Raw genomic sequence first — 26,669 nt, 5'->3', positions numbered from 1 at the left:
TAATTGGAAGTATATGTGTATGTTTTTTTGTTTTTTTTGTATGTATATTTAGCTGGAAGTCATATAGCTGTTCTTGTTTTTGGGTTCCGGACTACCTTGGGATCGGGCAAGAGTGGGGCGGTGAGAACGGTGTGGATGCGTGTGAGAGTCTGCAATACTGGGCCAAACTGGGTCATAACCCCCCCCCCTCCTCCTCCTCCTCCTCCGCCACTCCCCCTCTCGCCCCCTCTACCGTACCCCACGCTAGCCCACCGTACCCTCTCCCACCCCCTGCCTAGCTGCCATACCCCATCTCCCTTCCTTCACCTACTCCCACCCCTCGGTCTTTTCCTCCACTCCCCACTCCCTTCCCCTCCCTTCCCCTCCCTTCCCCTCCCTCGATCTCCTCCACCCTCCTACCCTTCTTTTCCTCCTCTTTTCTTCCCCCTCTCTCCCTCAGTCCTCCCCATCTTTATTCCTCTTCTGTCTTCCCGCTCTCCACCTCTATCCCATTTCTTATCCCCTTCTCTCCCACCCTTCATCCCCTTCTCTCCCCCTCTCATTCCCTTCTCTCCCCCCACCTCTCATCCCCATCTCTCTCTCTCTCCTCTCCCTCCCCCCGTTCTTTGCCATCCACTTTTTTGCCTGGAAAATAAAGAAAGAATCTTTTTAATATTGCTTCGTTGTTTCTCAGACATTTTCCTTGTGTTGATAAGAGGTATTCCAATTGTCTTTCTTCTTTTTTATAATTATTACATCCAGTGTTGAACGGTAAGGTAATGCAAACCTGTTTTTAAGTTTCTCTTTTATGAACGATAAATTAGTATCTTGAATGATGAGTACATGTTCTTCTGGGTGCTCTTGAGTGTGAGAGAGTATGTGAGTGTGTATGTGTGTAATTGTGTGTGTGTGTGTGTGTGTGTGTGTGTGTGTGTGTGTGTGTGTGTGTGTGTGTGTGTGTATTTTTTGTTTGTTTGTGTGGCCGCTTATCTGCTTGTGCCTATTCTGTTCCCAGGAGATAGGGCTTTTGGGCGTGGGCGCGCGACAGTGCTACAGGCGTGGCTCCGACAAGGTTCCATAGTTGTGGCATACGAGGAGAGACCCGAGACCTGTAGACTGGATCTTGCACCGTGACCTGGCGTCTGGGGCGGGGTGTGTAGGGGAGATAGGAGAGGGGGGGGAGGGAGGAGTAGGGGAGTGTAAAGAGGAGGGATGGGGGAGCGGGGGTGTGGGTACGGCGGCGGGGCGGGGCACGCGAGATGCACGGAGGTCAAACGTACTTGAGAGAGTTATATCTCCGAAGGAAGGAAGGAAGGTAAAGAAAGAAAGGAAAGAAAGAAAGAAAAAAAATGAAGAAAAATATTGCTGAAAGGCCATGTCACGCTGTTATCAAGTTCGGTGTTTTATAGGAATTTTCCCCCTCGATCGCGCGATATATTTTTTTCTTTTCTTTTTTTTTCAAATAATCGTCCGTCCTCTTAAATTCGGAGTAATAATCGCCGATTGTTCTTGAAGAGCGAGAGGCAATGGGGCAAGGGGGTAGGGAGGGAAGGGAGGAAGGGAGGGGGGTAGACGCAGGGGTGGGTGATGGGGGGGGGGCCTCGCAGCACGACGCCTGCCAGAGGTGTATCGCGCGAACGCCCTCCTCCCCCCTTTCGCTTTCCTTCTCCTTCCCTTTCCTTACTTTTCTTTCTTTCTTCCTTCCTTATGTTTTTTTTTCTTTTCTCTTTTAATCAATTTTCTCTTGTTTCCGTCTTTCTCTTTTCTCTTGTTTTTCCTCTCTCTCTCTCTCTCTCTCTCTCTCTCTCTCTCTCTCTCTCTCTCTCTCTCTCTCTCTCTCTCTCTCTCTCTCTCTCTCTCTCTCTCCCCTCTCCCCTCTCTCTCTCCCCTCTCTCCTCTCTCTCTCCCCCCCCCTCTCTCCCTCTCCTCCCTCCCTCCCTCCCTCCCTCCCTCTCTCTCCCTCTCTCTCCCTCTCTCTCCCTCTCTCTCCCTCTCTCTCCCTCTCCTCACTCTCTCTTTCTCACTACTCCCCTCCTCTCTCTCCCCCTCTTTCCTCTTTTTGGATTTTTATGCCCTCTCGCCCGCCCACAAAAATGGCCCATTCAACATCAGCCAACATCTTCCACCAGCCAAACCCACCGCCTGCGCCCCCTAATTTCTGCGGCTGTTGCCCACACCATCCTCATAAACCTCGATATACCTTCCCTTTCCCCTTTCCCTCCTCGTAATCGCCGCCTCTTACCCGTCTCTTCGTACCCGCTGCCTCATACCTCATCCTCATACCCACCTCTTCGTATCCGCCTCCTCGTATCCACCTCCTCATACCCGCTCGCTGCTTCATATCACATCCTTCGTCCAGCGACGCCTGATTTCTTCCTATCAGGACGCCACTCCGTTCTGTATAATTTCTCTTGTGATTGTATCGCCTTCCTCTCTCCTCCTCCTCCTGCTCTTCCCTTTTCTCCCTTCTTCATTTCTTCTTCTTTCTCTTCTTCTCTTTCCTCTCCTCTTCCCTTGCCTCCCTTCATTCTCACGTTTATTTCATTTCCTTCCCCCACCCTTTCCTTCTCCCTATTATCCATTTCCCTTTTCTTTATTTCCTCTACTCCTCTTCCACGTCTTACTCTTTCTTCCTCTTCTTCTCTCCTTTTTCTTCCTCTCCTTCCTCCTCCTCCTCTCCCTCTTCACTTCCTCTCCTTCCTCCTCCCTCTCCCTCCCTTCAGTTCACCAGGCGGGGAGGGGAATGGAAGGTGGGAGGGGGTGGGGAGGCAAGGTAATAACTGATGAACGGCTTGGGCTTAGCAATTACGCGAGATGTTCATGGCATGATTACGAGACACCCAGGGCTGCCCGGTGCCCATGTCAACCCCCAACCTTTTTCGGAAATATCACCGGCCGTGCGGGGTTGGAAATAGAATATGCAAGGGGATAGACAAAGGTTAGAGCGGGGTTGGGTGGCGAGAGGGTGGGTTGGCTGGGGAGAGGGTGGGTTGGCTGGGGAGAGGGGGGGAGGGGGGGGGGGGGAGGGGAGGGGAGGAGAGGAGGGGGTAGAGAGGGAGGTTAAAAAAGAGGGGGTTGGGGAAGGACGCGAGGTAAATTTCACGATTGAGAGATGATGGAATGAGGCGAGGGGAGATAACGGGGTCGGGGTCGATGATAGAGTAGGCCGGCATGATAGTGTCATCGCGGCCGGACCGAGGACAGAAAAGCAAGTAGGCTACGCGTGTATTGTGTAGCCCCGTAGCCCCCCCCCCCCCAGGTAATAGCACGGTAGATAGGAGACTACGATCCAATATTATTATCCTTCCTGTGAGCTGGAGGGGGGGGGGGGGTCTAAGGGGAGAGGAGGAGGGAGGGTGTATGGGCGTGTTGGTGGTTGTCACGTTGGGGTGGGGAGATGTGGGTGACCATGGGCGTGGGCGCGGGCGTGAAGCAGCGAGATTGTGCGACCGTGAGTGAAAGGTGTGATGTGGCCGTGGTCGCGGTTCCCAGCGTGCGCTAATAAAGTGTCGTATTGGCCTGGTGTAAGTGGTGTATGTGTTGGTCACAGTTCATCGGCTTTTCCTCTGCGATTATGATAGGTTTCGGATGTTGCTGTGGGGAAACCAGGCCGTTATGTTAAACGACGTGTGAATTCGGTATTTTGTGAATGGAGGCGTGTGCGTAATCCATAGGAGAAAGTGAAGTGGTCTATTTATTGATTTACTGGCATATGTATATGTATATATATATATATATATATATATATATATATATATATATATATATATATGTATATGTATATGTATATGTATATATATAATATATATATATATATATATATATATATATATATACATATACACATACATACACATACACATACACATACACATACACATACACATACACATACACATACACATACACATACACATACACATACACATACACATACACATACACATACACATACAGATTCACATACACATACATATATACATACATACATACATACATACAAATAAATATATGTTTTTTTTGTTCCATGTAAATGTTCTTGTGATTTTTTCTCTTTTTCTATTTAATTAATGAATTGTTTCTCCTCATTCCAGGTATTATATCCTGCTCCCCCAACCCGTGCAAGAACAACGGAGTCTGCTTGTCGAACCCCGGTGCCGAATCTTATTGCGAGTAAGTACTCATTTCCTTGTATTGTCTTTATCACCATCATCATCATCGTCTTCGTCATAATTTTTATATATATATTTTTTTTCATTTTTCTTTCTTTTTGTCACTTCCATCTTTTTTTCCATATATAGTAATTATTCCCAGTGTGGATTTGTTATGGAAATGAATCATGTGGCTTTTTTTCTCATATTTTTTTCATTTCGTCTTTTTTGCCATTTTCGTCCCGCCACGACTGGCTGCATTGCGTTGCGTTGGGATTTTACGGCACAGATTAAGCCCCTTTTTTGACGGGGGAGTTCGTACATAATGGCCGGTGCGAAGTCCATTTTAAGGCTTTTAACGAGCGGTATGCAAATTGACTTGGCGATCGTCGGGGCAGCTACCGTGGGATAGTCCGGCGACACTTCGACAAACACGTAACTTGATAAATGAAGTGGTGACCTCCCCTCACTTGTCTCTCATTACTTCTCACCCTCTTTCTCCCCCACTCTCTCTCTCTCTCTCTGTCTCTGTTTCCCCTCCTTCCGTATAAGTGTTTCACCTCCCCTCAGCCGTTCCCAGGACCTGGAAGCAACCAGCTGTCCCGTCTTCCCACAACCTGCTGCTACCGTTGGCTTGTGCCCTCTCGCCTCTCCCTTCTCCCCTCTCCCCTCTCCCCTCTCCCCTCTCCCCTCTCCCCTCTCCCCTCTCCCCTCTCCCCTCTCGCCTCTCCCCTCTCCCCTCTCCCCTCTCCCCTCTCTCGTCCCCTCCGCGTCTAACATGCACGTAATTGAATCGAGAGTTTTTAGGTGGTCCCGAGGGCAGGCCACTAGCTCGTGAGAATCGCCTGGTTTTGCGGCATGCAGCGGCTGTTGTCTTTGGCCAGATTGCAGGATTAGTACACCCACGAGACACCTCCCATATCCCCAACTTTCCCCCCTCCTCTCCCCTCCCCTCCCTTCCCCGGGAGTCCCGGGCCAAGAGGTGTGTAAACAAGGGGTTAAATAGAAGGCCATCCGCGGGACGCTGTTATTGGCGAATTTATCTCCTGAGAGACTGTTATTGTGGGAGAGCACGCCGGCCCTTTGTGTGTCCTGCTTGTGAGGGGGGGAGGGGGGTCTTTAAGAGGTAGGGGGAGTCTCTAAGGGGACAGGGGGAGGGGGAGGGGGAGGGGTAGCGAGAGGAGATGGATGAGTTTGTTTGTGATGCGGTTCTATATTCTTTGCTTTGCGGCAATTGTCTTTGTTTATGCTTGTGCGCGTCTCCCTGCGGTGCCTTGACGGGGGATTGGCAATCATTTCCTGTCCCCGTTGCAGGTCCGTCAATGTTTTATGGCTGTTGTCACAATTCTATCTATTTCTCACTTTTTTTATTCATTTAATTCATTGCGTGTTTTTTCTTCATTCTTCTTGTTTATCGTATGCGTATATGTATATATATATATATATATAATATTCATAGTATATATAATATTCATAGTATCTTTCCGTCCAAGTGGCGCATCTCGACATCTGTTTATCAGTTTATATGTATAATCCCTTTTAGTCTTCCCCCCCTCATCCCCCCCCCCTTTCTGTCTCCCCGCCCGCCCCTTACGCACCTGTTGGTCGGTTAAATACATTTAGATCGGCCCTAATACGCACCCCTGAAGTGTCCCTAAGGGAATGAGCTTTCGTGGGAACGTGAGTCTTCCCAGGGCTACCTCGCTGCGATCTCCTCCTCCTCAATATGGCGGCGTTTAAGTAGTAGCTGCTGTGCTCGTTCGGGATTCGAGGAGGAGATCCATCTGCGATCTTTTTTATTGTATTTTTTTGGTTGGGGGGAGGGGGAGGGAGGTAGTTCTTTTGGTTCTCTCGCTTTCTCGCTTTTTTTCTTTCTCTATTTCTCTCTTTCTCTCTTTCTCCCTTTCTCCCTTTCTCTCCTTCTCTCCTTCGCTCCTTTTTCTCCTCTCTCTCTCTCCTCTCTCTCTCTCTCATCTCTCTCTCATCTCTCTCTCCTTTCTCTCTCTCTCTCTCTCTCTCTCTATTTCCTTTTGCTCTCATTTATCTTCTCTTCAACTTGCCTTTCAAACTATAAACATACTTCCCTCTCTCTTCCCCCCTCCCTCTCTCTTCCCTCTCTCTTCCTCCCTCCCACCTCTTCCTCCCATCTCTTCGAAGATAACGGCAACCGGCGGGGTCAGCTCCGAGGGGTCACGGATGCTTACCGGGGATGAGATAATGACCCGTTTCGCGAAGCCTCCGTTGTAGCCGCCGCTCCGAAAATTGACGCCGTAGGCCTAGCTAATTGAACCGGCGGCGTTTGCGTGATTTGTAGGTTCCCATTGATGCCGGAGGGGAGAAGAAGGGGGAGGAGAGGAGAGGTGTGTTTGTGTGTGTGTGTGGTGCGTGCGTGCGTGCGTGCTTTTACGTATGGTTGTGTGTACACATATGTATGTATGTATGTATGTATGTATGTCATCAGCTTATCTGTCCCGATATAAAAATAAGGGGAAAGAGGACTTACAAAAATATGAAAGGAGAAAAGACGGGGAAAAAAAGAATAGACCAGCCGAACAAACAAGCCAGGCAAACAGACAGACGGACGAACATCGAGAAAGCCGGACGGAAGAAAAGACAGATAAAAAAGAAAGGAGCATCCTGGCCCGGCCCGACCGCAGCATCCTCGGCGTTCCTGTAAACAGTTGCGGATAAGCTGCACAAGTGGCGTGAGACCATTGAAGGCGTCGGCCGAAATCCGATTAATTGAAGTTGATTGGCCGGGCATTGTTATTGTCCGTTTTTTTCCCTCTCTCCCCCCCGCTTGTTTTCCCCTCGCTGCTCTAGTTTGGTTTCCCCTCCCCGGGGCTCCAGATGGTGAGGGCAGAGGGCAAGTTTAAGGGAGGGAGGGAGGGAGGGGGAGGGATGGAGTGGAAAAGAGTGGACGGGGAGGGGAGGGGAGGGGAAAGTACGGGAAGGTATGGTATGAGAGTGGAGGCTGGGTAGGTCTTGAAAATTATTAATGATGGGAATGAGAAGATGAAATAATGGAGATAGCTAGTTACAAAATAATATTCATGTAATTATACATAGAGAGAGAGAGGGATTAAAAAAGGTGAATAGAATAAGGTAATATCACATGTTACCCGAATAGACACAGAGGAGGAATTAGAGAAGAACACGTAAAAGAGAGAAAAAAAAGAGAATGTGTAAAGATAAATAAAAACAGCGAAGAATAAAAAATCATTAAAAAAACATGGAGAATGTGACAGGACCACCAGAGACGTGTTAGATAAGTAGCGGTTTGCCGCTGTCGGGGAAATTATTATCATTATTATTATGGCTGCGAGATTAAGCGACTGGTCTAAATGTATCATCGACCCTGGTGATTTTTTGTGCGTGCGGGTGTGGTGCGTTTATTCGTGCGTGCGTGCGTGTTTGGAACGAGTAAGGGAAACGAATGACTGGAATGTATTTAAGTCTAATTGTTCGATTAAGTTGAAAGAAAAGAAAATGGTGAATATATGAAAGATCAAAGAGGGTTCCCAAGGCGGCGACTAGTGGGTGTTGAGGAAGTGACTGAGAAACCTCGACAGTGGCGCGGTTGCCTGGCATGCGAGGCGGCAGTTAAAAAAAGGGTTGGAAGTGGAGTTTGTCGTCCGTCGCCGCTTATTCAGTAATTGCCTTCCCTCCTCCCCTCCCCCCTTCCCCCTCCTTCCTCTATCTCCTCTCTTCTATTTCTCTTTCTCTTCTTTTCTCTTCTCTTCTCTTCTCTTCTCTTCTCTTCTCTTTCTTTCCTCTTTCTCTTCTTCTTCTTCTTCTTCTTCTTCTTCTTCTTCTTCTTCTTCTTCTTCTTCTTCTTCTTCTTCTTCTTCTTCTTCTTTTCTCTTTCTCTTCTCTTCTCTTCTCTTCTCTTTTCTCCTCTCTTCTCTCTTCTCCTCCCCTTCCCCTTCATTATATATTTTTATCATTCATGTCACTGTTTTTATCGGTGATATCGATAACGCCTTCAGTTTTATTACACCCACAGACAGACAAACAGCCAAACTGAAAATGCCCATCTGGCGCGGAGGCTGTTTAAGGGCGGGCGGTGGGAATTTCTTAATTGAATTAATGTCTCGAATGTTGTGGAAGAGTTATTAATTATGTTTTATTGTGAAAGGAGGGTGTGTGTATGTGTCTGTGTTGCAGTGAGTTATGGTTATTGCGGTGTGCTCAACATACGGCCTTGTATGGTGGGTGTTATTAAGGTTCATTTTTGTAACCCTATTTCCTCCCCCCACCCCCCACCCCGGGCTTTTGTGTTCTGTTCTGGCTTGGGCTGGGCGAGGTGGAAGGAGGGGAGGGGAGGGGGGGGGGGTTGTGTGCCTATGTTTTTTTTGGGGGGTAGGTGGGGGGGGTAGGTCTCTATATAATTCTTTTGTGATTTGTTGTGTTGGGTTTCTTGAGTCGTTCCGAGATGTTTTGTTTGATTTTTATTTTTTACGATTGAGCTTTGTCACGATTTTTCTCTTTTTATCTTTCTGAGAGACGGAGACAGAAGGAGAAGTTGAGGTAGATGATAGATAGATAGATAAATAGATAGATAGAAAGAAAGAAAGAAAGAAAATAGAAATCAAGAAAGACGAAAAAGAGAGAAAGAACAAAAAGAAAAGAGAAAAAGAGAGAGAAAGAGAAGAAATCAAGAAAGACGAAAAGTGAGTAAGAGAACAAGAGAAAAAGAGATAGAGAAAGAGAAAGATAAAAAGAGACTTCCATCCTACACTCTATCGGAAAAGGCAAGGCGTTGTGCATGATCAAACATACATCATCGCCGCTATGTTAATGACCCTCGACTTAATGACTGCAGCGCCCCCCCCCCCCCTTCCCCCTTCCCTTCCATATGGAGTAGTTGACTCGCCGCCACTCACGAAACCGTCTTTATTGTTCGAACCTTAATGAGCAAGTAATTAAAGCACGGGGGTTAATGACCACATACGCTGACCGTTGCTCTCGTAAGGATGTGTTCTGTTTTTTTTTTTTGCTTTTGTGTTTATTTATTTTTTTTAAAGATGCTGTTTGGTTTATCTTTTTCATGTTTATTTTTTATCTGGTGGTTGTTTGTGCGTTTGTTTTTTGTTTTCTGGTCTTGTTTTCTGGGATCTTTGGTGATGTGGCTGTCAGGATTTCATCTCCGTGAATATCTCCATCATCAGCCTTAGTAACATTGTCATTATCATCTCAGAAATATTGAATGGTTGAGGGGGAAGAGGGAGAGAAGATAAGAAAAGGTAGGAGAAGAGAGGAGAGGAGATGGGAAGGGGTGAGAGGGAAGGAGAGGAGAAGAGAGGAGAGAAGAGGAGAGGAGATGGGAAGGGAAGGGAAGGGAAGGGAAGGGAAGGGATGAGAGGAGGGGGAAGGGTTGTGAGCATGCAGGATACTCGGCCATCACAAGCCTGCTCTCTCCTAACCGCTGGGTCACAATAGACAGGAAAAGGCCTCGCGAGCCACAATAGGATCTCGACTGAGCTTTATCCTGCACGGGTCGGTCGCTCGTAGGATAATTCTGAATAACTCCCCCCTCCCTCCTTCCCTCCCTCCCCTCTCTCTCCTCTCTCTCCCTCTCCGTCTCCCTCCTTCCCTCTTTCTTCTCCCTCTCACTGCCTCGTGTACCTTTCCAGTTCCTTCATACATACCCAGGCCTCTCCCCCATCCTCCTCCGTTTTCTACTTCCCTCTCTCCCTCTACTTCCCCTCTCCTTCTCCTCCCCCTCTCCCTCCCTTCCTCCCCATCTCCCTCTCTTCCTCCCCTTCATCTTCTCCCTTATCCTCCCTTCTCCTTCCTTCACCTCCTTTCCCTCAATCCTTCCATCCTTCACGCCTTTCGTAGCCAGTCCCGGATGCTGGAGTATCAGATGACAGGATTTTGCCGTCCTGTGATGTGACACGAAGGAGAGCCGTGTTTTCTAAGGAGACATGCATTGAGACCGCGGTGGAAACACGTGGGCTGAAGGAGTAGGAAGGTAGCGGGTGGGTGGGTGGGTTTGGTGGGTGATTGGCTGGGAAGGGGGGTGTTGGATGGGGATGGGTTGAGTGGGTTGTAGGGGGAGGGGGGAGGGAGGTGGTGTTAGGAAAGGAAAGGGAAAGAGAAAAGGGAAAATGAGAGGGAGAAAAGATAGAGAAAGAAAGAGAGCAGGCAAGAGCGAGAGCGAGTGAGCTATTAATTAAGAGAGAAAGTAAAGAGAGAGAAAGAGAGCGAACAAGAGCGAGAGCGGGGGCGAGGATAAGCGAGGTAGCGAGAGCGAGAGAGAGAGAAAAAAAAGATTAAGGGAAGGTTTTATATTTATTGGCGATCAACATGTGATTGTCGATACATTACGTGGCCTCGAGGCTAATGGACCAAATTGACCAAACTCGCCCCGTGTTGATTCTCCCTCCGGCTTCCAAATGGGGGACGTAAACGGTCGACATTAACGGGTGAACGGCTGTTGTTCCGTTGACATAGCAGGTTGAAGTGTTGTTTGTTGTTTGTATTGACGTTAGCGGGGTCGGTTGTGAACGAGCGCTCGTTTGTAATGTGTTTGCTCTTGGTTGTTCTTTATAATGGTAGTTGTACTACTGCTGCTACTGCTACAACTAATGATAATGATAATGATAATGGTAATAGTAATAGTAACAGTAATAGTAACATTTATTATCGACCCTACTCGGATGTTGAGAAGATCTAGATTATTATTTTTTTTCAAGTTCTCTCCTTCTCCCACTCGATCTCCCACACATCCACCCACAATCCATACCCATCCTACTCCTTCGCCCCATCCCACTCCCTCGCCCCACCCCCACCCCCTCCCCATCCCCTGTGCGTATGCGGTTCAACACAGGAAGTCGGGGCAGCCGTATAGGACCGAGCGATCCATCCGATAGCGACGCATCTGTCCTGGAGTCCCTCGGAGGTCGGCGGCAGGACTCGTGGGTGGAAGAGGCTTTTTAAACGTCGACGTCACTCCATCAACTCCTCTCAACTCCCCTCAACTCCCCTCGACTCGTCTCCATTCACTTTAAGATCGATTCTTTGGCGTTTGTTGTGATGAGTCGTGCGGTCGTCGACGGCGGGGGTGTTTTGGCGACTCTTACTTTTACGTTTATTTTTAGTGTTATTGAGTGTTTTTGCTTAGCTAGTCCCTACTTATACGAATTTTTGCCGATATTGAGTTGTGTTTTGTTTTTCTTTTTTTTTTATTTCGGCGATTCCTGATGACATAATTACGTTATCTTTCATTTACGTCATGACGAACATTTTTGCGCGGATCATTTTTAAATTTGCGAAAGATGCTGAACAAAAAGTTCGTCTTTATGTTTGTCATATAACTTTTGTGCAGGCGTCGAAGAAAGACGAGACTGGGTACCTTTCAGATGAGTAAGGGACGTGGTAGGTGCGAGACGTGGCAGCGCCGGAGAAGTGGGCACGGGCAGGTGTTGTCCTACCCGCCTCCTGATGCCATATGCAGAGCATTACCTTATTTTGGGGATTTAGTAGCGCAGATGAACCTCTGTTAGTCTCTCCGCGTTAAGAGAGGCCCAGAGTCTAATTCATTATTTTAATCTGTCAGCGGGGAGGGGAAAAGCCACTTCGCCGATTATCGAACCTCCGCGGAGATAAGCCTTATCGGAGAGGGAGAAGGAAGACCAAGGCGAAATAGCAGGAGCGAGTCGTGATTGAGGTGCTCCCCCTACCCTCCCCCCTCCTCCCTCCCCCTCTCCCTCTCCCACACCACCCTCCACCCCTCCCTCTCTATCCCTCCCCCTCCATGCGGCGACACACGACCGCACGCACAGCTGCCGTCCTGTCCGATGATGCCCTGCCGATCGGGTCCCGTCGGGTCTCTCTTGGGTCTCTTCGGGTTCCTTCGTGCCCGCGGCTCCTCGGTCTCCGCCCCGGGCTCTAGGTATCGAGCGATTATTTACCTGGGTTTTATTACTCTGATTGGCTTTTCATTTTCTTCCTCCTCCCTCGGCTCTTGGGAACTATGTTTATTTGTTTATCATTATTGTTGATACCTGTATTGTTCTTATTGTCATTATTATTATTATTAACAGTATTGTTACTATTGATATTGGTTCTATCATTATCATCGTCTTATTATTAGTAGTATTAATGCTATGAGTGTATCTGAAATCATCTTTCCCCTTTTTTCCAAAGATCAAAATCGTGGTCCTGAATTCAGCATCTGGGATTAAGAGCGACGCATGGGACAAGGAGGGAGGGAGGGAGAGAGGGAGAGAAGGAAGGAGGGAGGGACAGGGAAGGGGGAGGGTGGGTGTAGCAGGAGAAGGAGGGATTACCGAGTATTAAGACCACCTCGGTAATACGGATTTGCTTTTGTCGGCCAGGTGATCCGCGGACGATGCGAGGGCCGGCTGGGACGCGGCGATAAGATACCGCAGGCCTACCGCAGGTTTATTGGGCCGCCACATGTGCACAGGGCGAATGGGCCTATCCCCCTTTCTCTCTCTTTCTTCCTCTATTCTCTTTCTCTCTCTTTCTCCTCTTTCTCTTTTCTTTCTCTCCTTTGCTTTCTGTTTGTCTATCTATCTATATGCATTTATCTTTCTGTGTGTGCGCGCGCGCGCGTGCGTGTGTGTGTGTGTGTGTGTGTGTGTGTGTGTGTGTGTGTGTGTGTGTGTGTGTGTGTGTGTATGTGTGTGTTTTACTATTGTTTCAATGTCGCTAATGCATCAAACATGATGGGGAAAACGTGTTATCGGTAGAGCAAGAATGTACGGAATGGTCACATTTACATTATCGTAATATTCCGATTTTTTCTTTTCTGTTTTTCTTTCTTCAATGTCACATTCTTGAGAAATTAGACGCTTCGTAATTTTCTAATAGAATTATAGATTCCTCATTTTGTCCCCCCACCCCCCACCCCCCGGCTTGTGAGAAGTGGAGGGAGGGAGGGAATGCCCCTGGAACGTAGCAATGCGCTCCCATGCGTGTAGGATTGAATGCGTTTTCTTGCGAGAGACAGTTATACCCAAGTTTTTTATCGCTTTTTTTCGTTTTCCATTTGAGCGAAGAGTTTGTTGCACGCTCGCATTTGCAACCCAGGGTAATATGCTTGTTGCGGTGACGTGTGTGTTTTCGGGCTCCAGCGGCCGTGAGGTATTTCTGCCCATTGTACAAGGATGAGTAAGTGGCGAGGTGGATGAGGATTGAGGATGGAGGATGAGACCCCGGTGCTGGAGGCTGTCTCTTTCTCTCTCTTTCTCTCTCTCTCTCTCTCCTCATGGGTGGCTGGGTCTCCTCAAACGCGGGTATTTGCTCTGTCCAACTCACTTCGGGCTTGGACTTAACGAAGCATAAGTCCTGGGACAAAAATGGCTTCCCGGCCGCGCGCTATTCATCGGCGATTGGCCCGGCGGCGGCAGTGTCGGCGGTGGCCATATAAATACACACGCAATATCTTTTCTTTTCGAAGTCTCGTCTGATGCCTCGAAAGGTGGAGGGACATTTTTACAAACAGGGCGCTCCCTCCCCCCTCCCCCCTTTTTAAAGCCGAGTCCCCGTGTAAACACGTTTGTAAATAGTTCGATTCCTGCCCCCGTTGTTATTTACACGGGGTGGTCGCTGGTCATTGTTGAGGAGGAGGAGGAGGAGGAGGAGGAGGAGGAGGAGGAGGAGGAGGAGGAGGAGGAGGAGGAGGAGGAGGAGGAGGAGGGGGGGGGAGGAGGGGGGGGGGGGGGGGGGGAAGAGGAGGAGGAGGAGGCCGGCCGGCCGAACCCGAGTGGACCCACGATGCCCTCTGGTCCGACGTGACGTCACTACTGTTTGCCCGCTCTTGGCTCCGGCTTGGGCTTCGTGCCGGAGTACTTTTACGGCATATTGGGACGTGTAGGTACTATAGCCTCTTTCCTCTTATACATAAATGTTGCGTATGTCCATATAAGGGGAAGGAAGAGTACGTAAGAGGCGTAAGCACTTGCACTATCATGCAGTGATTCGTATTGACTGGTGGGAGGTGGAGGGAGGGGAGAAGGGTGGACAGGAAGGCAGGGAGGGAGGGAGGGAGGAGGGCCGCGTAGGAGGCTAGGGGACGGGGAGAGTAGAGGGGAGGGGAGGGTAGAGTAGGTAGGGGGGGATATGTCCCGCGGCGTCACCAGTGAGCCCAGCGTGGGAACAACTCGTACTGGCTGAGTCGCCTATCACTGCCATGGGGAATAACTTAATGACAAATTTATCCACCCAAGGGACGACCGTTTTTTTTTTTTGTTTTTTTTTTTTTCATTCATTTTTTTATTGTTATCCATAGTCGGCATACGTGGTTCCCCATCTCCCATTTTTTATTTATCTTTTTGTCTTTTTTTTCTATTGTGTTTCTTTTTTTTTATTGTCGCGATAGAAGTGGATAGATGTGGATGCGGGATGCGTCGCCAGGGAGCGTGTGGATAGTGTACGTGTTGGTAATAGTCGTGGATGCGACGACCATGCTTATAGGGTACAGTGTGTCCCGACGGTTGTGTGATTTTAGGGACTGCGGGCGTGGGGGATGGGGGATAGGTACTGCGGGCGTGGTAGGGGTGGGGGAGAGAGTGGGGGTTGGGGGGAGTGGGGGTGGGGGAGAGGGTGAGAGTTGTAGTGGTTGTAGAGGTTGTAGAACGTTGATAGGGAAGTCGACGTCATTCAGAATGCGCTGGAGTACGGCCAGGGAGTCCTTGGGAGAGGAGAGGATGTTAGTCATTGGGAAGTACTTACGGGTGCGTAGGTGTATGGAGGGGGAAGGGAGGGAAGGGGAGGGGGGAGGGTGAGAGGGCTGGTGGGGTTGTGGGGGTATATGAGGGGTTGGATGGGGTGGGGTGGGGTGGTTAGGGGGGCATTTAGGGTGGATGAGGAAGGAGTGGAGGAGGGGAGGGGAGGGGTAGCCCGGGTATAGAGATGAAAGCCCCGATGAAAAGGTTTGGGCCTCGTTTGTTTTTATCTGGTGGAGCGCGCGAGGGTCGACAAGGGTGTGGGGGTGGAGGTTCTTTCTAAGGGCTGGATGGTACACGCACGCACACGCATATACGTACAAACACACTCTAACACACACATACACACACACACACACACATACACGCACATACACACACACACACACACACACACACACACACACACACACACACACACACACACACACACACACACACACACACACACACACACACACACACACACAAACTCCCCCTACCCACTCCACCCACCTCACCCACAACCCAAACCCATCCCCCTGGTGCGGGTACTGTGACGGCGGCGGTGGTAATGGTGATACCCCATTGGAAACCCCGGCTGTGGAAGCCTCGAGGGAAACCCTGTGGCGGATTTCACTCCCCCCCCTCCTTCCCTCCCTCCCTCCCACGCTTATCTTTCTTGATCATGTGGAAGACCGGTATTATTGAAATGGAACTTTGCATTGTCGATTTCTTGTATATTTTGTGATGGGGGTGAATCTCTCAATCTCTCTCTCTCTCTCTCTCTCTCTCTCTCTCTCTCTCTCTCTCTCTCTCTCTCTCTCTCTCTCTCTCTCTCTCTCTCTCTCTCTCTTCTCTCCCCTCTCTCTCCCTCGCTCTCTCTCTCCCTCGCTCTCTCTCTCTCTCTCTCTCTCTCTCTCTCTCTCTCTCTCTCTCTCTCTCTCTCTCTCTCTCTCTCTCTCTCTCTCTCTCTCTCTCTCTCTCTTCCTCTCCCTCTCCCTCTCTCTCACTCTCTCTCACTCTCATTCTTTCTCTCTTTCTGTTTCACTGCCCCTCACCCACCTTTTCCCTTTTTTCCCTTTCTTTTTCCCTTTCTTTCTTTATCATTGTCTATCCTTCTTTATTTTGCCCTTTCCATCTTATTGTGTGTGTGTGTGTGTGTGTGTGTGTGTGTGTGTGTGTGTGTGTGTGTGTGTGTGTGTGTGTGTAGCGGCAGAGACCAAAGTGTCCAGGGCCATCGGAAGATCACGTACGCGCCGATTGAATGCAAGGAAGTTGTTTGTTGCTGAAGCCGTGATCGCAGATGCTGCCGGGACCGCGCGTCAACACCTCCGGGGAGTGATCTTTGATTCCTGCACGCCCGTGGTCGCACCTTCGTCACGCCCACCAATTCGCGGGCGCACCTCCCATCCCCCCATCCCCTCCCCTCCCTCGATGCCCCCGCTGTGACCTCGAGGCGCCCACAAACAACACAGACGTCACGTAGTTTAGCCCAACACATATACCCCCTCCCTCCATCCCTCCCACCCTCCCACCCCACCTCTTAAGTTACAGTCTAACTCTACAGTTGATACAGTCATTACGGTTGCAAATGCGGGCTCGTTCTGACGGTCGGTCCTGTCTCCGAGGGGAGGCGAGCGGCGACGGGGCTGGCTTCCGAACCCTCCATGTCTGATTACAGAGTGAATCTTAGTTTAACTATGGGCGGGATGTTTACTCTGGGTTGCGCTATGTACGATTTTTCTGATGGAGTATGATTGGAGTGCACACAGACCGCACAAAGGGGGGTTTATTCTGGCCGCATTACATCAACATAAAGTTCTTAATGCACGATGATAAGCCAATATGTTCGCTCTTGCAGTGAGAAAGATAAGAGAGAAGGAGGGGGAGGGGTGAAGGGGAGGACTCTAAAGAGAGACTGACTGACTGACTGACAGACAGACAATTATAAGAATGCTTAGATGTATTTAAACATTCCTCTACTACTCTCTCTTTTTTTCTCTTTCTTTATCTCTCTCTCTCTCTCTCTCTCTCTTTCTCTTTCTCTTTCTCTTTTTCTTTTTCTCTCCATTCCTCCTTCCTCTCCTCCTCCTCACTGTCTCCCCTTTCCTTCTTTTTCCTATTCGTCTCCTCGGGCAGTAACTTCAAGTTATACCGTATTAAGCAGCTTTGACGTCGTCAGCAGTAGCCTGAAGCATAGTGCAGCGGCTCGCTTCGCCTCGCCTCGCCTGTGACCGCTTCAATCTCCTCATTTTTTAAGGATTATTTGTGAGAGAAAAAGTCGCCGAATCTCACTTTACGATATGACAAATTACGCCTCTTGGTGTTATGCTCAGAACTTTATGAGAGAGAGAAAAAAACAGCCTGTGTCGCCATTATATATATATATATTTTTATTTTGGTCAGGTGTTTCGCGACGCCTCGGGGTAAAGACTCTTCTTCCACACGACATCCCCCCCCCCATTCTCTCTCCCCTGTCCCTGCACCCTCCTCTTGGTACCCCCCCCTCCCTCCCCCCATCTTCGTGCCCCCATCCGTGTGCCCACTTACCCCCTGCCTCGGCTCTCCCCGGAGAAGGTAATGACTGTGAACAATGCTGGAAGAGGTGTTGATTCTCCACGCTCGACGGCGGACGACCATCACAAGATCTGTGGGATCTTTAAGAAGAAAAAAAAGGAAGAGAGAAAAGGAAAGATTCGGGAGAAAGAGGGAGATGTGTGTGTGTGTGTGTGCACATGCACACGCAGTCACACGGGCACACGCACATACAACACACACACAACACACACACAACACACACACAACACACACACAACACACACACAACACACACACAACACACACACACACACACACACATACACACACACACACACACACACACACACACACACACACACACACACACACACACACACACACACACACACACACACACACACACACACACACACACACACACACACACACACATGAAGAGCCAAGTCAGTCTTCTCCCCGTTCCTCCTCCTCCCCGTCTTTCTCTCTCTTTCCGCGCCTCGGGTTCTCGCATCACGTTTTCTTTGTGCATAGAAAATGTTAAATCCCCGAAGCCCCGCGAGGTCACGCTGGATTCAAATCACAGACGAGTGGACAAATTCTCTCTCTCTCTCTCTCTCTCTCTCTCTCTCTCTCTCTCTCTCTCTCTCTCTCTCTCTCTCTCTCTCTCTCTCTCTCTCTCTCTCTCTCTCTTCTTTTTTTTGCGTCTGAGGGATGTTGTTTGTTCGCTGTGCTCTCCGGGTGGATTCCGTAAACGTCTTTCCTATCTCGTGTGTGTGTGTGAATTCGTCTTTCACACGCTTGCTTGCTTTCATGCAATGGCTCCCTCATGTATGCTTCTTACATTTACTTTTACATTTACATTTATACTCACGTTCACATTCACAATCACACACACAATTACATACCCACACCAGACATTCACATTCACACTCAGACATTCACATTCACACTCACACATTCACACTCACACTCACATTCACACTCACACTCACACATTCACATTCACACTCACACATTCACACTCACACATTCACATTCACATTCACATTCACATTCACATTCACATTCACACATTCAAACTCACACTCACACATTCCCGCTTACTCATTCACTCTTATACGCACACTCGCACACTCACACTCACTCACTCGCTCACACACACACACACACTCACACACACACACACAACACACACACACACAACACACACACACACAAACACACTCTCTCACTCTCACCCACTCACTCACTCTCACTCACTCACTCACTCACTCTCACCCAATCACTCACTCACTCATCACTCACTCACTCATCACTCACTCACTCTCACACTCACTCATCACTCACTCACTCGCTCGCTCGCTCACACACACTCTCTCTCTCTCTCTTCTTTTTTTTGCGTCTGAGGGATGTTGTTTGTTCGCTGTGCTCTCCGGGTGGATTCCGTAAACGTCTTTCCTATCTCGTGTGTGTGTGTGAATTCGTCTTTCACACGCTTGCTTGCTTTCATGCAATGGCTCCCTCATGTATGCTTCTTACATTTACTTTTACATTTACATTTATACTCACGTTCACATTCACAATCGCACACACATACATATACATATTCGTTCACACACACACACACACACACACACACACACACACACACACACACACACACACGACACACACACACACACACGACACACACACACACACACACGACACACACACACACACACACGACACACACACGACACACACACACTCTCACACGATACACACACACACACACCCCACACACACACACACAACACACACACCCACAACACACACACACACAACACACACACACACAACACACACACAACACACACACACACAAACACACTCTCTCACTCTCACCCACTCACTCACTCACACTCACGCATTCACACTCACACAGTCACAGTCACACTCACACATTCACATTCACATTCACATTCACATTCACATTCACACTCGCATTCACACTCACACTCACACTTACATTCACATTCTCATTCTCATTCTCATTCCCATTCCCATTCACACTTACATTCACATTCACACACTCACATTCACATTCACACTCACATTCACACTTACATTCACACTTACATTCACACTCACACTGACACTCACATTCACATTCACACTTACATTCGCACTCACATTCACATTCACATTCACATTCACATTTACATTCACACTCACATTCACACTCACACTCTCTCTCTCTCTCTTCTTTTTTTTGCGTCTGAGGGATGTTGTTTGTTCGCTGTGCTCTCCGGGTGGATTCCGTAAACGTCTTTCCTATCTCGTGTGTGTGTGTGAATTCGTCTTTCACACGCTTGCTTGCTTTCATGCAATGGCTCCCTCATGTATGCTTCTTACATTTACTTTTACATTTACATTTATACTCACGTTCACATTCACAATCACACACACAATTACATACCCACACCAGACATTCACATTCACAATCACACACACAATTACATACCCACACCAGACATTCACATTCACACTCAACATTCACATTCACATTCACACTCACACATTCACACTCAACATTCACATTCACATTCACATTCACATTCACATTCACATTCACACTCACACTCACACTCGCTCGCTCGCTCACACACACACACACACACGACACACACACACACAACACACACACACACAACACACACACACACACTCACACCCACACACACGACACACACACACACACACACACACGACACACACACACACAACAAACATACACACACACACACACGACACATACACACACACACGACACAAACAACACACACACACACACACGACACACACACACACACGCAAATACACACGACACACACACACACAACACACACACACACCCGAAACACACACACACTACACACACACACACACACGACACACACACACACACACACACACACACACGACACACACACATACACGACACACACACACACAAACACACTCTCTCACTCTCACCCACTCAATCACTCACTCACTCGCTCACACACACTCTCTCTCTCTCTCTCCTCTCTCTCTCTCTCTCCTCTTCTTTCCTTTTTTTTTATCTCTTTCTCTTTTCTCCTCTTTTCTTCTTCTTCTCTTCCCCTCCTCCTCCTCCTCCTATTCCTCCTCCTCCTATTCCTCCTCCTCCTCCTCCTCCTCCTCCTCCTCCTCCTCCTCCTCCTCCTCCCTGTCGGATCACCCGCTATGTGTGAATGTTTTCCCTCGCCATTGTTTTACGGATCGATTCACCTTTTTGAGGAAATCAGCAGGATAAAGAGTGGGGGGGGGTGAAGAGGAAAAAATAACAGAGAAGAGGTAAGAGGGGTATCCACATCCTCTCTTTCAGTCACTCATTCTCACACTCACTCACTCGCTCACTCACACCCACTCAATCACTCACTCACTCTCACACTCACTCACTCACTCGCTCACACACACTCTCTCACTCTCACCCACTCAATCACTCACTCACTCACTCACTCTCACACTCACTCACTCGCTCACACACACTCTCTCACTCTCACCCACTCACTCACTCACTCTCACACTCACTCACTCACCCGCTCACTCACTCTCACACTCACTCACTCACTCGCTCGCTCACACACACTCTCTCACTCTCACCCACTCAAACTCACTCACTCACTCGCTCACACACACTCTCTCACTCTCACCCACTCAATCACTCACTCACTCACTCACTCACTCACTCACTCACTCGCTCGCTCGCTCACACACACACAAACACACTCTCTCACTCTCACCCACTCAATCACTCACTCACTCTCACACTCACTCACTCACTCACTCACTCACTCACTCACTCACTCGCTCACACACACAAACACACACTCTCTCACTCTCACACTCACTCACTCTCACACTCACTCACTCACTCACTCACTCACTCACTCACTCACTCACTCACTCACTCACTCACTCACGCACAGGGGAAGAAGAGTTCCATTATACACCGGAGTGAAAGGGTGAATTAATTAGTATTATCTCTTTTGGGTCTATCTCGCGTTGGGCAATGAAGGATGAGGCTGTGTATCGAGATGAGATTTATCACGTTTATCGCTCCCTCGTCGATAAGTGTGATGGGAAGATGCTCGGGAGGGGGTAGTGTTTTGACGTCAGTTTTGAGTTTTTTTTTTATTTTTTTATTCAAGTGTTTTATTAGTTTTTTTTTCAGTGTAGAGAGCACGAGGATATGTATATATATATATATATATATATATATATATTATATATACACACATATATATATATATATATATATATATTATATTATATATATAATATATATATATATATATATAATATATTCATATATAATATATATATATATATATATATATACATATATATAATATATATTATATATATATATATATATATAAATATTATATATATATTGTAGTGGTCTGTTATTCGGGTGCCGGGGTGAGGGGGGAGTCGTTTTTTGTCTTCTCTGTTTGTGGTATATCCAATTGCATGTTGCACCTCGTTGTTTGTTCGCGATAGTTGGGTTATGTTGAGGACAATGCACCGCGGCACTCGGGGACGCATTACCGCAATTGAGTAAACAGGGAAGAACAGACAACTCTTGTACTTCACACACACACACACACACACACACACACACACACACACACACACACACACACACACACACACACACGAAAGGAATCGAACTTGCCGTTCGATTGTTTTTTTCCTCTCTTTTTCGTGTTCACTTAGCTGTTATTTTTTTCCTTGTTTTAAAGTACGTGATTACATAACGAGGTGCATCCTATCGTAATCAGTCCTGTGTGTGTGCCAAATCACCGTCTGATTTTTGTTATCTTGATCTTGATTAGGGTTATCTTTCTGTGATCTGCCGTGGGGGGGGGGAGTATCTTTCGCCCCTTTGTTGGAGATCCGCGTTATCAGGAAGGATGGGGGGGGGGGGGTGATGAGGGGGGGAAGGGGGAGAGGAGGGAGATGGTGGTACGGGATCGCTGGTGACGTCATGACCCTGGGAGTCAGGGGTGTAAGTAAGGCTGTGCAGTTTTTCTTAAAGGGTTAAAGTCTCTCGCTTCTTATTTTCTTTGGCGAGGGGTGGGGGGGGGGGCGGATTGGGAGGGAGGGAGGGAAGATGGGAAGGTGGGTGGGTGGGAGGGAAGATGGGAAGGTGGGTGGGTGGGAGGGAAGATAGGAGGTGTGCATAGATTTCCTTCCAGCTTTTATTTGCTCTTGTGTGAGATTCGCACATTTCATTCACTCCATTTTTGTGTTATTTTTGTTTCTATTTTTTCTCTTCATGTGTATGTATTTTCTCAATTCTTGTGCGCTCTTCCTTCGGTTTATTCTCACATGTCGTTCACTCCGTTATATTTTTTTATTCAAAATTTATAACTTGTGGGTTTAGATTAATGTTTTGTTCTTTTCTTCAATAGATTTAAACCTTAAAAACCGGGTGATTTATGAGGGCGAGTTGAACACATCGAAAATACCACCAGGTTGCAAGTTGCAGCCGCTTGAACAGGCCCCAATATTGACTTTGCAACGCGGCGCCAGTAGCTCAAACAGGGCGCTCGAAAGCTCTGGTTGCATGTACAAGATGGGTCGGTTTGCACAGGCGAGATGAGAGGAGATAAGAAGTATTATTTCTTCTGGTTAGGGGGGGGTGGGGGGGGGGGCAGGAAGGCAGGTGAAGGCTGTTGCATACTGTGATTGGGTCGACGGCACGGGGAGGGAGGGAGCGGAGGAGATGGTGGAGGGGGTGAGGCCACATAAGGTCATGGCGGGTAAGTGCTGGGGCAGATGAGGTCATGTTATGCAGGAGATGGGGAGGGTAGGTTGCGTTGGGCGTTTGGGGGGGGGGGGGATGGGAAGGGATTGGGTAGGGGGAGAGGGAGGAGGCGGAGGTCAGCGGTTGCATGGTTGCTGGTGAGGAAAGTTTGTAGTTGGCTCTTCTTGCAATTGCATTCACTGTTGGAGGATAGAGTGGAAGGGAGGGTAGGGGGATGGGGAGGAGGAGGGGTTGCATTTGAGGTTGCGTGTCTGCAATGTGGTGTCTCCGTGGGAACTGCCCGAGCGTTTAATGTCTCTGTAAACAAGATTATGTATTTGTAAAAAAAAAAAAAAGGGAAGAGAGAGTGAGCGAGAATGAAAAAAAAACTTGTTTAACTGTACTTCAGACGATTGATTTCAAAAGGGTGACCTTGTTTGCTTGCTATCATCGAGGGGAAAAAAGGAAGAGTTTATTTATGGGAAATGTCAACAGGATTATGATATTTGTTGAAGCTTCCCAATGTATTGCTTTTTTTTGTGTGTTTGTGTGTGTTTGAATGATGCTTGTCTGGCGCTTGCGTGAGATGGATGCGTGACTCACGGCTGGGGTTTTGTGGTGGTGCAACCTCGTTGAGGGAATCAACTGCAATGTGGAAATGAGGAACGGCGATAAAGGAGGAAATGAGCGAAACACGAAATGATTGTGGGGAGAGAAGGACCCACAGAGAAAAAAAGCTCTCTGTCATTGTTATGGTTTTGTTGACGCGTCTCTTGTCTCTCTCTTTCTCTTTCTTTCTCGTTCTCTTTCTCTCTCTCTTTCTCTCTCTCTTTCTCTTTCTCCCCCCCCCCCCCTCTCTCTCTCTCCCCTCTCTCTCTCTCTCTCTCTCTCTCTCTCTCTCTCTCTCTCTCTCTCTCTCTCTCTCTCTCTCTCTCTCTCTCTCTCTCTCTCTCTCTCTCTCTCTCTCTCTCTCTCTCTCTCTCTTTCTCTCTCTCTCTCTGTCTCTCGAGGTGTGATTTGGTAATTCCGCACATGCGTATCGGGGGCTGAAGGGGGGGGGGGGTACTGAAGGTTTGGGGGAGGACACAGGAATTCCGGCCGCGCGCTCGGAAATTTGCAAACCCGACATAAAAATGAATTAGTGGCGTGATTCCGGCGGCCGCGCCCCTTCTCGCTGCTTTCGGGGATGAATGACGTGGTTAGGACACCTCTCCCCAACACCCCTCCTCCTCCTCCTCCTCCTCCCTTCCCATCCTTCACTGTACTCCTCTATCCCCCTCCTCCCCCTTCCCTTTCCCCATCCTCATACTCATACCATTCCCCATCCCACACTCACCTCTCCTCGCCCACTTCCCTAACTCTCTTCCCTCATTTCCCCTTACCCTCTCTCTCCTCCGCCCCTCTCTCCTCTATCCCTCCCCTCCCCTCCCCTCCCACCTGGCCGCTTGTCGTCGACTTTCTTTTTTTTTAAAGCTTTATGATATCCGGATATAAGGGTGACAGTTGTCGCGCGCGAGGCTTGTCCGTAGTGTCTGTGTCTGTCTGTCTGTCTGTCTGTCTGTCTGTCTGTCTGTCTGTCTGTCTGTCTGTCTGTACTCACGCTCCACCGGCCAAGCGAGTGCGTTGCGCCGTGTCGCTGGCGGAACACATCACACTGTCCGTCCGTCACATCACATAACGCAACACCGTTTGACGTTCGCCACATTGACTGTTGCCGTGACGTTGAAAATGTTGCGTATCCTTAGCCTGCGCGTTGCCATATTTTTTTTTTCATTTTGAAAAGCAAATGGCAAATTCCAATTTGGTTTTGCCGTTTATTTTTGTCACTGATGATGTAGACATTGGTGTTCTAACTGTTATGGCAATTATGGGGGGAAAAATGATGATCGTGCCATTAGGTTAAGATGAGTTGATTGCCAGGTTTGTTTACAGTGATTGGGGTGTCGTAATAAGCATCATGGTACAAGGGATGAGTCGTGCCGAGGGTTGATATTATCAATGGCGTTTAATAAAACTTCAAATAAGATTGAAATTGCTAATGGTGGTCGTGACATCATTTTTTTAATGGGATTTAATACCAAGAAGCTGATGTGCGAAAGAAAAACATATATTGGCGTGCTGAACCGATGTTGTATAATCAGAGATAAAAATGAGAGAGAGAGAGAGAGAGAGAGAGAGAGAGAGAGAGAGAGAGAGAGAGAGAGAGAGAGAGAGAGAGAGAGAGAGAGAGAGAGAGAGAGAGAGAGAGAGAGAGAGAGAGGAGAAAAAGATGGAGAAGAAGAAGAAGGAGGGGGGAATGGAAAAAAAGAGCGGGAAATGGAGAAGGAGACGTAAAAGGACAGGAGGAGAAAGAGGAAGAAAGAGAGAAAGAGAAGGAAAGGGAGAGGGAGAGGAGGAGAAAGAGAGGGGGAAGGGGAGCTTTTAATATAATCCCTATTTCATGTTTGTTTTATCCTTCCCTGCGCCTGTCCGTGTCCTGGGAAACTTCTCTCGTGTTCCGCGCACTTGCAACGGTAATGGTTATTGGCTTTTTCCTAAATGGTTCGTAAAAAGGGGGGGGGAGGGTGGAATCTAGGTTCTTTATTGTTTCTCATGCACTGTGGATTTGATTCATATGTTTACACGACGAGGAAAAAGAGATTGGTTACTCCTTATTTCTGTTTCATACTCTGATCGATGGATTGCTCATGTACATATTAGTATGAAATATGGGCAAGCGATTCGCGTATTGTCATTCATTTGTTCCTCTGACGCGTCATGCATATCCCACCGAATGGCCTAGATGGGTAATTAAATCACCGTTGTTAGACACTTTTGCGCGTGCGTGCACACACACACACACACACACACACACACACACACACACACACACACACACACACACACACACACACACACACACACACACACACACACACACACACACACACACACACGCACGCACGCACGCACGCACGCACGCACGCGCATGCACACAAAAAAGACAAACTATCCAGCCTTGAATTGTTGTTAAGTTAAACATCAGACACGAGTCATTAGAGCTGTTAGCGTTGGGGGGTGGGGTGGGGGTGGGGGCTAGGGGGAGACACGCCACGCGGCAGCCACCACCGTCGTCATGCGTCAGGCACGGGAAGTGTGGTTTACATTGGAGTTTACATTGCCTCTCTCTCTCTCTCTCTCACCTGGGGTTGGGATAGGGGTGGGGGGGGCGGTGCCAAAGGGAGGAATTGTGTATATATGGAGTTTCTCTTTTTGTGTCTTTTGGTTTTGAATATTAGTTCGAAAAAGTTATTTTCTGGGAAGGCCGATATTGATGTGATTTTTATTTTTTTTTAACCTACTGAAAACAAGATAGTCTATCAACCATTTGATTACTATTAGGAATGCGATGATGGTGATAACATTTTATGATTACTTTTTATTTATTTATGTAATTATTATTATTATTATTATTATTATTATTATTATTTTAATCGAAATGCCATTGCCACGATC

The 26,669-nt window shown here is 48.1% G+C and overlaps 1 protein-coding gene across 1 annotated transcript in view; it reads left to right on the top strand.

Moving 5' to 3' along the window:
- Positions 1-26,669, top strand: part of N (neurogenic locus Notch protein) — a 129,825-nt gene that overhangs the window by 23,231 nt on the left and 79,925 nt on the right. The window contains exon 2 of the mRNA XM_086552880.1: positions 4,074-4,152. Within this exon, the coding sequence (XP_086409006.1) occupies positions 4,074-4,152 (79 nt within the window). The remainder of the gene's footprint in view (positions 1-4,073; positions 4,153-26,669) is intronic.

This window comes from Penaeus japonicus, unplaced genomic scaffold, assembly GCF_977035675.1.
Source record: "Penaeus japonicus unplaced genomic scaffold, GWHDUDI00000001_assembly GWHDUDI00000027, whole genome shotgun sequence".
In the NCBI taxonomy this organism is placed as follows: domain Eukaryota; kingdom Metazoa; phylum Arthropoda; class Malacostraca; order Decapoda; family Penaeidae; genus Penaeus; species Penaeus japonicus.
Note: the sequence above shows the minus strand (reverse complement) of the source record. Positions and strands in the feature narration are given on the sequence as shown.